The sequence below is a fragment of the Rhinoderma darwinii genome, chromosome 9 (genome assembly GCF_050947455.1).
Source record: "Rhinoderma darwinii isolate aRhiDar2 chromosome 9, aRhiDar2.hap1, whole genome shotgun sequence".
NCBI lineage: Eukaryota > Metazoa > Chordata > Amphibia > Anura > Rhinodermatidae > Rhinoderma > Rhinoderma darwinii.
The window spans coordinates 79,802,088-79,816,085 of NC_134695.1; the positions used below are offsets into that span (position 1 = coordinate 79,802,088).

At 45.7% G+C, this 13,998-nt stretch overlaps 1 protein-coding gene across 2 annotated transcripts in view; it reads left to right on the forward strand.

The window, feature by feature from the left end:
* WTIP (WT1 interacting protein) overlaps positions 1–13,998 on the forward strand; it is a 61,409-nt gene that overhangs the window by 21,955 nt on the left and 25,456 nt on the right. Inside the window, exon 1 of one of the 2 annotated variants that reach the window (XM_075838275.1) lies at positions 11,210–12,425. The exons of the other annotated variant lie outside the window; for it this stretch is intronic. Coding sequence (XP_075694390.1) covers positions 11,414–12,425 — 1,012 coding nt within the window. The 5' untranslated portion in view covers positions 11,210–11,413. Of the gene's footprint in view, positions 1–11,209; positions 12,426–13,998 lie in introns of those variants that run through there. 2 annotated transcript variants of the gene reach the window in all.

Below are 13,998 nucleotides of genomic sequence, written 5' to 3' on the forward strand. Positions count from 1 at the left end.
GGTAGATCAGTATTATACAGGGGCAGTTATTATACAGGGGATAGATCAGTATTATACAGGGGCAGTTATTATACAGGGGGTAGATCAGTATTATACAGAGGCAGTTATTATACAGGGGGTAGATCAGTATTATACAGAGGCAGTTATTATACAGGGGGTAGATCAGTATTATACAGGGGCAGTTATTATACAGGGGTAGATCAGTATTATACAGGGGCAGTTATTATACATGGGGTAGATCAGTATTATACAGGGGCAGTTATTATACAGGGGGTAGATCAGTATTATACAGGGGCAGTTATTATACAGGGGGTAGATCAGTATTATACAGAGGCAGTTATTATACAGGGGGTAGATCAGTATTATACAGAGGCAGTTATTATACAGGAGGTAGATCAGTATTATACAGAGGCAGTTATTATACAGGAGGTAGATCAGTATTATACGGGGGCAGTTATTATACAGGGGTAGATCAGTATTATACAGGGGCAGTTATTATACAGGGGGTAGATCAGTATTATACAGAGGCAGTTATTATACAGGGGGTAGATCAGTATCATTCAGAGGCAGTTATTATACAGGGGGTAGATCAGTATTATACAGAGGCAGTTATTATACAGGGGGTAGATCAGTATTATACAGGGGCAGTTATTATACAGGGGTAGATCAGTATTATACAGGGGCAGGTATTATACAGGGGGTAGATCAGTATTATACAGGGGCAGTTATTATACAGGGGATAGATCAGTATTATACAGGGGCAGTTATTATACAGGGGGTAGAAGAGTATTATACAGGGGCAGTTATTATACAGGGGGTTGATCAGTATTATACAGGGGCAGTTATTATACAGGAGGTAGATCAGTATTATACAGGGGCAGTTATTATACAGGGGGTAGATCAGTATTATACAGGGGCAGTTATTATACAGGGGGTAGATCAGTATTATACAGGGGCAGTTATTATACAGGGGTAGATCAGTATTATACAGGGGCAGTTATTATACAGGGGGTAGATCAGTATTATACAGGGGCAGTTATTATACAGGGGGGTAGATCAGTACTATACAGGGGCAGTTATTATACAGGGGGTAGATCAGTATTATACAGGGGCAGTTATTATACAGGGGTAGATCAGTATTATACAGGGGCAGTTATTATACAGGGGATAGATCAGTATTATACAGGGGCAGTTATTATACAGGGGGTAGATGAGTATTATACAGGGGCAGTTATTATACAGGGGTAGATCAGTATTATACAGGAGGTAGATCAGTATTATACAGGGGCAGTTATTATACAGGGGGTAGATCAGTATTATACAGGGGCAGTTATTATACAGGAGGTAGATCAGTATTATACAGGGGCAGTTATTATACAGGGGGTAGATGAGTATTATACAGGGGCAGTTATTATACAGGGGGTAGATCAGTATTATACAGGGGCAGTTATTATACAGGAGGTAGATCAGTATTATACAGGGGCAGTTATTATACAGGGGGTAGATCAGTATTATACAGGGGCAGTTATTATACAGGAGGTAGATCAGTATTATACAGGGGCAGTTATTATACAGGGGGTAGATCAGTATTATACAGGGGCAGTTATTATACAGGGGGTAGATCAGTATTATACAGGGGCAGGTATTATACAGGGGGCAGATCAGTATTATACAGGGGCAGTTATTATACAGGGGGTAGATCAGTATTATACAGGGGCAGTTATTATACAGGGGGTAGATCAGTATTATACAGGGGCAGGTATTATACAGGGGGTAGATCAGTATTATACAGGGGCAGTTATTATACAGGGGGGTAGATCGGTATTATACAGGGGCAGTTATTATACAGGGGCAGTTATTATACAGGAGGTAGATCAGTATTATACAGGGGCAGTTATTATACAGGGGGTAGATCAGTATTATACAGGGGCAGTTATTATACAGGGGGTAGATCAGTATTATACAGGGGCAGTTATTATACAGGGGGGTAGATCAGTATTATACAGGGGCAGTTATTATACAGGAGGTAGATCAGTATTATACAGGGGCAGTTATTATACAGGGGGTAGATCAGTACTATACAGGGGCAGTTATTATACAGGAGGTAGATCAGTATTATACAGGGGCAGTTATTATACAGGGGGTAGATCAGTATTATACAGGGGCAGTTATTATACAGGGGTAGATCAGTATTATACAGGGGCAGTTATTATACAGGGGCAGTTATTATACAGGGGCAGTTATTATACAGGGGCAGTTATTATACAGGGGGTAGATCAGTATTATACAGAGGCAGTTATTATACAGGGGGTAGATCAGTATTATACAGGGGCAGTTATTATACAGGGGGTAGATCAGTATTATACAGGGGCAGTTATTATACAGGGGGTAGATCAGTATTATACAGGGGCAGTTATTATACAGGGGGTAGATCAGTACTATACAGGGGCAGTTATTATACAGGAGGTAGATCAGTATTATACAGGGGCAGTTATTATACAGGGGGTAGATCAGTATTATACAGGGGCAGTTATTATACAGGGGTAGTTATTATACAGGGGGTAGATCAGTATTATACAGAGGCAGTTATTATACAGGGGGTAGATCAGTATTATACAGGGGCAGTTATTATACAGGAGGTAGATCAGTATTATACAGGGGCAGTTATTATACAGGGGGTAGATCAGTATTATACAGAGGCAGTTATTATACAGGGGGTAGATCAGTATTATACAGGGGCAGTTATTATACAGGGGGTAGATCAGTATTATACAGGGGCAGTTATTATACAGGGGGTAGATCAGTATTATACAGGGGCAGTTATTATACAGGGGGTAGATCAGTATTATACAGGGGCAGTTATTATACAGGGGGTAGATCAGTATTATACAGGGGCAGTTATTATACAGGGGGTAGATCAGTATTATACAGGGGCAGTTATTATACAGGGGGTAGATCAGTATTATACAGGGGCAGTTATTATACAGGGTTAGATCAGTATTATACAGGGCAGTTATTATACAGGAGGTAGATCAGTATTATACAGGGCAGTTATTATACAGGGGGTAGATCAGTATTATACAGGGGCAGTATTATACAGGGGGTAGATCAGTATTATACAGGGGCAGTTATTATACAGGGGGTAGATCAGTATTATACAGGGGCAGTTATTATACAGGGGGTAGATCAGTATTATACAGGGGCAGTTATTATACAGGGGTAGATCAGTAATATACAGGGGCAGTTATTATACAGGAGGTAGATCAGTATTATACAGGGGGTAGATCAGTATTATACAGGGGCAGTTATTATACAGAGGCAGTTATTATACAGGGGGTAGATCAGTATTATACAGGGGCATTTATTATACAGGGGGTAGATCAGTATTATACAGGGGGTAGATCAGTATTATACAGGGGCAGTTATTATACAGGGGGTAGATCAGTATTATACAGGGGCAGTTTATTATACAGGGGGTAGATCAGTATTATACAGGGGCAGTTATTATACAGGGGGTAGATCAGTATTATACAGGGGCAGTTATTATACAGGGGGCAGATCAGTAATATACAGGGGCAGTTATTATACAGGAGGTAGATCAGTATTATACAGGGCAGTTATTATACAGGGGGTAGATCAGTATTATACAGGGGCAGTTATTATACAGGGGGTAGATCAGTATTATACAGGGGCAGTTATTATACAGGGGGTAGATCAGTATTATACAGGGGCAGTTATTATACAGGGGTAGATCAGTATTATACAGGGGCAGTTATTATACAGGGGGTAGATCAGTATTATACAGGGGCAGTTATTATACAGGGGGTAGATCAGTATTATACAGGGGTTAGATCAGTATTATACAGGGGCAGTTATTATACAGGGGGTAGATGAGTATTATACAGGGCAGGTATTATACAGGGGGCAGTTATTATACAGGGGTAGATCAGTATTATACAGGGGCAGTTATTATACTGGGGGTAGATCAGTATTATACAGGGGGTAGATCAGTATTATACAGGGGCAGTTATTATACAGGGGGTAGATCAGTATTATACAGGGGCAGTTATTATACAGGGGGTAGATCAGTATTATAACAGGGGCAGTTATTATACAGGGGGTAGATCAGTATTGTAACAGGGCAGTTATTATACAGGGGGTAGATCAGTATTATACAGGGCAGTTATTATACAGGGGGTAGATCAGTATTATACAGGGGCAGTTATTATACAGGGGGTAGATCAGTATTATACAGGGGCAGTTATTATACAGGGGGTAGATCAGTATACAGGGGCAGTTATTATACAGGGGGTAGATCAGTATTATACAGGGGCAGTTATTATACAGGGGGTAGATCAGTATTATACAGGGGCAGTTATTATACAGGGGGTAGATCAGTATTATACAGGGGCAGTTATTATACAGGGGGTAGATCAGTATTATACAGGGGCAGTTATTATACAGGGGGTAGATCAGTATTATACAGGGGCAGTTATTATACAGGGGGTATATCAGTATTATACAGGGGCAGTTATTATACAGGGGGTAGATCAGTATTATACAGGGGCAGTTATTATACAGGAGGTAGATCAGTATTATACAGGGGCAGTTATTATACAGGGGGTAGATCAGTATTATACAGGGGCAGTTATTATACAGGGGGTAGATCAGTATTATACAGGGGCAGTTATTATACAGGGGCAGTTATTATACAGGGGCAGTTATTATACAGGGGCAGTTATTATACAGGGGTAGATCAGTATTATACAGGGGCATTTATTATACAGGGGGATAGATCAGTATTATACAGAGGCAGTTATTATACAGGGGGTAGATCAGTATTATACAGAGGCAGTTATTATACAGGGGGTAGATCAGTATTATACAGGGGCAGTTATTATACAGGGGGGTAGATCAGTACTATACAGGGGCAGTTATTATACAGGAGGTTAGATCAGTATTATACAGGGGCAGTTATTATACAGGGGGTAGATCAGTATTATACAGGGGCAGTTATTATACAGGGGTAGTTATTATACAGGGGGTAGATCAGTATTATACAGAGGCAGTTATTATACAGGGGGTAGATCAGTATTATACAGGGGCAGTTATTATACAGGAGGTAGATCAGTATTATACAGGGGCAGTTATTATACAGGGGGTAGATCAGTATTATACAGAGGCAGTTATTATACAGGGGGTAGATCAGTATTATACAGGGGCAGTTATTATACAGGGGGTAGATCAGTATTATACAGGGGCAGTTATTATACAGGGGTAGATCAGTATTATACAGGGGCAGTTATTATACAGGGGGTAGATCAGTATTATACAGGGGCAAGTTATTATACAGGGGGTAGATCAGTATTATACAGGGGCAGTTATTATACAGGGGGTAGATCAGTATTATACAGGGGCAGTTATTATACAGGGGGTAGATCAGTTTATACAGGGGCAGTTATTATACAGGGGTAGATCAGTATTATACAGGGGCAGTTATTATACAGGGGGTAGATCAGTATTATACAGGGGCAGTTATTATACAGGGGTAGATCAGTATTATAACAGGGGTTAGATCAGTATTATACAGGGGCAGTTATTATACAGGGGGTAGATGAGTATTATACAGGGGCAGGTATTATACAGGGGGCAGTTATTATACAGGGGTAGATCAGTATTATACAGGGCAGTTATTATACTGGGGGTAGATCAGTATTATACAGGGGGTAGATCAGTATTATACAGGGGCAGTTATTATACAGGGGGTAGATCAGTATTATACAGGGGCAGTTATTATACAGGGGGTAGATCAGTATTATACAGGGGCAGTTATTATACAGGGGGTAGATCAGTATTATACAGGGCAGTTATTATACAGGTAGATCAGTATTATACAGGGGCAGTTATTATACAGGGGGTAGATCAGTATTATACAGGGGCAGTTATTATACAGGGGGTAGATCAGTATTATACAGGGGCAGTTATTATACAGGGGGTAGATCAGTATTATACAGGGGCAGTTATTATACAGGGGGTAGATCAGTATTATACAGGGGCAGTTATTATACAGGGGGTAGATCAGTATTATACAGGGGCAGTTATTATACAGGGGGTAGATCAGTATTATACAGGGGCAGTTATTATACAGGGGGTATATCAGTATTATACAGGGGCAGTTATTATACAGGGGGTAGATCAGTATTATACAGGGGCAGTTATTATACAGGAGGTAGATCAGTATTATACAGGGGCAGTTATTATACAGGGGGTAGATCAGTATTATACAGGGGCAGTTATTATACAGGGGGTAGATCAGTATTATACAGGGGCAGTTATTATACAGGGGGTAGATCAGTATTATACAGGGGCAGTTATTATACAGGGGGTAGATCAGTATTATACAGGGGCAGTTATTATACAGGGGGTAGATCAGTATTATACAGGGCAGTTATTATACAGGGGGTATATCAGTATTATACAGGGGCAGTTATTATACAGGGGGTAGATCAGTATTATACAGGGGCAGTTATTATACAGGGGGTAGATCAGTATTATACAGGGGCAGTTATTATACAGGGGCAGTTATTATACAGGGGCAGTTATTATACAGGGGCAGTTATTATACAGGGGGTAGATCAGTATTATACAGAGGCAGTTATTATACAGGGGGTAGATCAGTATTATACAGAGGCAGTTATTATACAGGGGGTAGATCAGTATTATACAGGGGCAGTTATTATACAGGGGGGTAGATCAGTACTATACAGGGGCAGTTATTATACAGGAGGTAGATCAGTATTATACAGGGGCAGTTATTATACAGGGGGTAGATCAGTATTATACAGGGGCAGTTATTATACAGGGGTAGTTATTATACAGGGGGTAGATCAGTATTATACAGAGGCAGTTATTATACAGGGGGTAGATCAGTATTATACAGGGGCAGTTATTATACAGGGGTAGAACAGTATTATACAGGGGCAGTTATTATACAGGGGGTAGATCAGTATTATACAGGGGCAGTTATTATACAGGAGGTAGATCAGTATTATACAGGGGCAGTTATTATACAGGGGGTAGATCAGTATTATACAGAGGCAGTTATTATACAGGGGGTAGATCAGTATTATACAGGGGCAGTTATTATACAGGGGGTAGATCAGTATTATACAGGGGCAGTTATTATACAGGGGGTAGATCAGTATTATACAGGGGCAGTTATTATACAGGGGGTAGATCAGTATTATACAGGGGCAGTTATTATACAGGGGGTAGATCAGTATTATACAGGGGCAGTTATTATACAGGGGGTAGATCAGTATTATACAGGGGCAGTTATTATACAGGGGGTAGATCAGTATTATACAGGGGCAGTTATTATACAGGGGTAGATCAGTATTATACAGGGGCAGTTATTATACAGGGGGTAGATCAGTATTATACAGGGGCAGTTATTATACAGGGGGTAGATCAGTATTATACAGGGGTTAGATCAGTATTATACAGGGGCAGTTATTATACAGGGGGTAGATGAGTATTATACAGGGGCAGGTATTATACAGGGGGCAGTTATTATACAGGGGTAGATCAGTATTATACAGGGGCAGTTATTATACTGGGGGTAGATCAGTATTATACAGGGGGTAGATCAGTATTATACAGGGGCAGTTATTATACAGGGGGTAGATCAGTATTATACAGGGGCAGTTATTATACTGGGGGTAGATCAGTATTATACAGGGGGTAGATCAGTATTATACAGGGGCAGTTATTATACAGGGGGTAGATCAGTATTATACAGGGGCAGTTATACAGGGGGTAGATCAGTATTATACAGGGGCAGTTATTATACAGGGGGTAGATCAGTATTATACAGGGGCAGTTATTATACAGGGGGTAGATCAGTATTATACAGGGGCAGTTATTATACAGGGGGTAGATCAGTATTATACAGGGGCAGTTATTATACAGGGGGTAGATCAGTATTATAGAGGGGCAGTTATTATACAGGAGGTAGATCAGTATTATACAGGGGCAGTTATTATACAGGGGGTAGATCAGTATTATACAGGGGCAGTTATTATACAGGGGGTAGATCAGTATTATACAGGGGCAGTTATTATACAGGGGGTAGATCAGTATTATACAGGGGCAGTTATTATACAGGGGGTATATCAGTATTATACAGGGGCAGTTATTATACAGGGGGTAGATCAGTATTATACAGGGGCAGTTATTATACAGGAGGTAGATCAGTATTATACAGGGGCAGTTATTATACAGGGGGTAGATCAGTATTATACAGGGGCAGTTATTATACAGGGGGTAGATCAGTATTATACAGGGGCAGTTATTATACAGGGGGTAGATCAGTATTATACAGGGGCAGTTATTATACAGGGGGTAGATCAGTATTATACAGGGGCAGTTATTATACAGGGGGTAGATCAGTATTATACAGGGGCAGTTATTATACAGGGGGTAGATCAGTATTATACAGGGGCAGTTATTATACAGGTGGTAGATCAGTATTATACAGGGGCAGTTATTATACAGGGGGTAGATCGGTATTATATTGGGTACAGGGGGTGTATTAGTATTATATGGGGGTACAGGGGGTGTATTAGTATTATATGGGGGTACAAGGGGTGTATTAGTATTATATGGGGGTACAGGGGGAATATTAGTATTATCTGGGGGTACAGGGGGTGTATTAGTATTATACGGGGGTACAGGGGTGTATTAGTATTATATGGGGGTACAGGGGGTGTATTAGTTTTATATTGGGGTACAGGGGCTGTATTAGTATTATATTGGGGTACAGGGGTGTATTAGTATTATTTGGGAGTACAGAAGGTGTATTAGTATTATATTGGAGTACAGGGGGTGTATTAGTATTATTTGGGGTACAGGGGGTGTATTAGTATTATATGGGGGTACAGGGGGTGTATTAGTATTATATGGGGGTACAGGGGGTGTATTAGTATTATATTGGGGTACAGGGGGTATATTAGTATTATATGGGGGTACAGGGGGTGTATTAGTATTATATGGGGGTACAGGGGGTGTATTAGTATTATATGGGGGTACAGGGGGTGTATTAGTATTATATGGGGGTACAGGGGGTGTATTAGTATTATATGGGGGTACAGGGGGTGTATTAGTATTATATGGGGGTACAGGGGGTGTATTAGGATTATATGGGGGTACAGGGGGTGTATTAGTATTATATTGGGGTACAGGGGGTGCAGTAGTATTATATGGGGGTACAGGGGGTGTATTAGTATTATATTGGGGTACAGGCGGTGTATTAGTATTATATTGGGGTACAGGGGGTGTATTAGTATTATATTAGAGTACAGGGGGTGTATTAGTATTATATTGGGGTACAGGGGGTGTAATAGTATTATATTAGAGTACAGGGGGTGTATTAGTATTATATTGGGGTACAGGGGGTGTAATAGTATTAGATTGGGGTACAGGGGGTGTAATAGTATTATATTGGGGTACAGGGGGTGTATTAGTATTATATTGGAGTACAGGGGGTGTATTAGTATTATATTGGGGTACAGGGGGTGTATTAGTATTATTTGGGGGTACAGGGGTGTATTAGTATTATATTGGAGTACAGGGGGTGTATTAGTATTAGATTGGGGTACAGGGGGTGTAATAGTATTATATTGGGGTACAGGGGTGTATTAGTATTATTTGGGGGTACAGGGGGTGTATTAGTATTATATGGGGGTACAGGGGGTGTATTAGGATTATATGGGGGTACAGGGGGTGTATTAGGATTATATGGGGGTACAGGGGGTGTATTAGTATTATATTGGGGTACAGCGGGTGTATTAGTATTATATTGGGGTACAGGGGGTGTAATAGTATTATATTGGGGTACAGGGGTGTATTAGTATTATTTGGGGGTACAGGGGGTGTAATAGTATTATATTGGGGTACAGGGGGTATAATAGTATTATATTGGGGTACAAGGGGGGTTTATTAGTATTATTTGGGGGTACAGGGGTGTATTAGCATATGGGGTACAGGGGGGGTGTATTAGTATTATTTGGGAGTACAGAAGGTGTATTAGTATTATATTGGAGTACAGGGGGTGTATTAGTATTATTTGGGGTACAGGGGGTGTATTAGTATTATATGGGGGTACAGGGGGTGTATTAGTATTATATGGGGGTACAGGGGGTATATTAGTATTATATGGGGGTACAGGGGGTGTATTAGTATTATATGGGGGTACAGGGGGTGTATTAGTATTATATGGGGGTACAGGGGGTGTATTAGTATTATATGGGGGTACAGGTGGTGTATTAGGATTATATGGGGGTACAGGGGGTGTATTAGTATTATATGGGGGTACAGGGGGTGTATTAGTATTATATGGGGGTACAGGGTGTGTATTAGTATTATATTGGGGTACAGGGGGTGTATTAGTATTATATGGGGGTACAGGGGGTGTATTAGTATTATATGGGGGTACAGGGGGTGTATTAGTATTATATTGGGGTACAGGGGGTGTATTAGTATTATATGGGGGTACAGGGGGTGTATTAGTATTATATGAGGGTACAGGGGGTGTATTAGTATTATATGGGGGTACAGGGGGTGTATTAGTATTATATGGCGGTACAGGGGGTGTATTAGTATTATATGGGGGTACAGGGGGTGTATTAGGATTATATGGGGGTACAGGGGGTGTATTAGTATTATATGGGGGTACAGGGGGTGTATTAGTATTATATGGGGGTACAGGGTGTGTATTAGTATTATATTGGGGTACAGGGGGTGTATTAGTATTATATGGGGGTACAGGGGGTGTATTAGTATTATATGGGGGTACAGGGGGTGTATTAGTATTATATGGGGGTACAGGGGGTGTATTAGTATTATATGAGGGTACAGGGGGTGTATTAGTATTATATGGGGGTACAGGGGGTGTATTAGTATTATATGGGGGTACAGGGGGTGTATTAGGATTATATGGGGGTACAGGGGGTGTATTAGGATTATATGGGGTACAGGGGGTGTATTAGTATTATATGGAGGTACATTATAATGGGTTACAGGGGGTGCATGTGTCTTATACGGGGGTCGTGCTGAGTTCTTGCACAGTGCGCAGTGATCCCGCCGGGCATTGTGCGGCCGCAGCACATTCCTCGCAGCCTCAGCACCGCCATCTCCCTCCGCGCATTCCTGTCCGGGACTAAAAGACACAGAAGTGAGAGAAGCGGCGGCGGCAGCAGTAAAAGAGTCCGCCCGCTCCAGTGCCCTCTCCTCCGCCTGGCGGGGCCCCTGCCGCCCCCAGAGCCCTGAACCGCGCTACCCGGGCTGGGATGAAGCTTCCCTCCCTGCCAGCAGCCGCACCAGTGTCAGCTCCGCCGGGGGCCCCCGCAGCAGCATGGAGCAGTACATGGAGGAGGACGTGGGCCGGCTGATGGATGAGCTGTGCCTGGAGAAGAGCCGGCCCCGGAGACTGAACGGCGGCAGCAGCGGCGGCCTCCTGCACTACCTGCCGCACTGCCCCTCCGACCCCTACAAGACGTACCCCGCGCAGCCGGGGCCCCTGAGCCGCAAGGAGGCGGAGGTCGCGCTGCCCTGCTACTCGGGGAGGCCGGGCATGTACCCCGGGGGGAGCGGCAGTCCCAGGTCCAGCACGGCGACCCCCTGCCAGGAGCTCGGCAAGTACTCCAGCCCCCGCTCCAGCCTGGTAGTGCCGAGTCCCCGCTCCAGCCTGGGCCAGTACGAGACGCTGAGTCCCCGCTCCAGCTACGCCAGCACCGCCAGCGACACCAGCAAACACTCGAGTCCCCGAGCCAGCCTCAACGACTGCGGCTCCAAGCCGAGCAGCAACCGCACCAGCGGCATCAGCATGGGCTACGACCAGCGGCACGTCAGTCCCCGCTCCAGCTACTCCACCGGCAACCCGGAGGCGGACGGCGGGGGGCACGGCGCGGTGATCAGCCCCCGCTCCAGCCTGTGCCTGCAGGACGGTAGAGCCGCCACTCTGGTCAGTCCCCGCTCCAGCATCTCCAGCCACAGTTCCCGCAGTTCCCGTAGCTCCCGCGGGTCCATGGGGGCTTACCCCGACGTGTCCGGGCCCTCCCCCCGCTCCTCCATGCTGGGGCCGGGGTTGCAGGAAGAGGCCCTGCCGCAGGAAGTCGGGGAAGTCGGACACTACAAGCTGCTCGCACAGTCTCCCCCCAGACACGAGCAGCACACGGCCGAGCCCGCCGCCGCCTCCTACGGGTACAGCTCCGCCAAGGGCTCCGCCACCCTGCACCGCTTCAAGCTGCCGTACCAAGTCACCCCATCCAAGGAGAGCGGCCCCAGCCAGGCGGAGAAGAGGCTGGAGGCGCTGACCCTGGAGCTGGAGAAGGAGCTGGAGATGCACATGAAGAAGGAATACTTCGGTAAGAGGCCTGAGCCCCGGGGAGGACGGAGGGACCGCGGTGTGGATGGACGGGGCGTCCGGGGACCGCTGCGCGTGTGGAGGGGGCGTCCGGGGACCGCTGCGCGGGTGGACGGGGCGTCCGGGGACCGCTGCGCGGGTGGACGGGGCGTCCGAGGACCGCTGCGCGTGTGGAGGGGGCGTCCGGGGACCGCGGCGCGTGTGGAGGGGGCGTCCGGGGACCGCGGCGCGGGTGGAGGGGGCGTCCGGGGACCGCTGCGCGTGTGGAGGGGGCGTCCGGGGACCGCTGCGCGTGTGGAGGGGGCGTCCGGGGACCGCTGCGCGTGTGGAGGGGGCGTCCGGGGACCGCTGCGCGTGTGGAGGGGGCGTCCGGGGACCGCGGCGCGTGTGGAGGGGGCGTCCGGGGACCGCGGCGCGGGTGGAGGGGGCGTCCGGGGACCGCGGCGCGGGTGGAGGGGGCGTCCGGGGACCGATGTGTGGACGGGGTGTCTGGGGACCGCTGTGCGTTCTGCTACGTGTTTTGCGCTGTTTTCGCCTGGAATGTTGGTGACTGGCGGCTACAAAGGGGTTAACCGCTCACAGAAGGTGCAGATAATGGGGGTTGTTGTCCTGCTCCATGGATTGTATGACTATCGTTTAACCCCTTGTGTGCTGGGCTTTATCTTCAGCTCCTGACTTGTCGTCTTTCTTGCCGCTGGTAATCGCAGGTCTGCCGGCACCGCACAACTGCTGCCACGTCCGTCCCGTCTCCCCCGCTCTGTGCGTCGACATAATTACGGTTCGGTGGTGAATTAAATCCATCAACTTTGTTTGAAGTAAATGAAGCCACAGATAGAAAACGGCATGAACCCCAAACCCTGGGGGCTCCCACCGTAACAAGCGGCCAAACACCGGCCCCCAATATACCGCTGACCCCCGGACACTGATGTCTGAGGACCCGGGGGATGAATATTGGGGCCCCTGAAGAAGCCGCATTGTGGGGTCTTCTGTCCCTTTCCTCAGACCGGTAACATCTCTACAGATCTGTGGTAATAGTGTAACATTGTCGTCGTCGTCCCCCCCCCCCCGGACCTCAGACCGCAGTCATCTGTGTCCGGGGGTCAGCGGTATATTGGGGGCCGGTGTTTGGCCGCTTGTTACGGTGGGAGCCCCCAGGGTTTGGGGTTCATGCCGTTTTCTATCTGTGGCTTCATTTACTTCAAACAAAGTTGATGGATTTAATTCACCACCGAACCGTAATTATGTCGATGCGCAGAGCGGGGGGGGGGGGGGGGTGTTGATTTTAGTGATTACTCATCTATCGTCTGCGCGAGTTACTGCATGACGTTACCCCCTCCCCAGCCAGAGATGATGATGATGATGATTTCTAGGGTCCGTGTTCTGTGCGCAGCATCTTAGGCCTCATTCATGCGCGTGAATCAGGTCCGTAAATCTTGCGTTATCGCATCTGCAAAGCACGTCTTTTATTCTTTATTATTTTCAATGGAATTGATACGTAAGTCACGCACCGCACACCGATGTACAGCCGAGCGCTGTGCGTGATTTTCACTTACCCATTGACTTCAGTGGGCGAT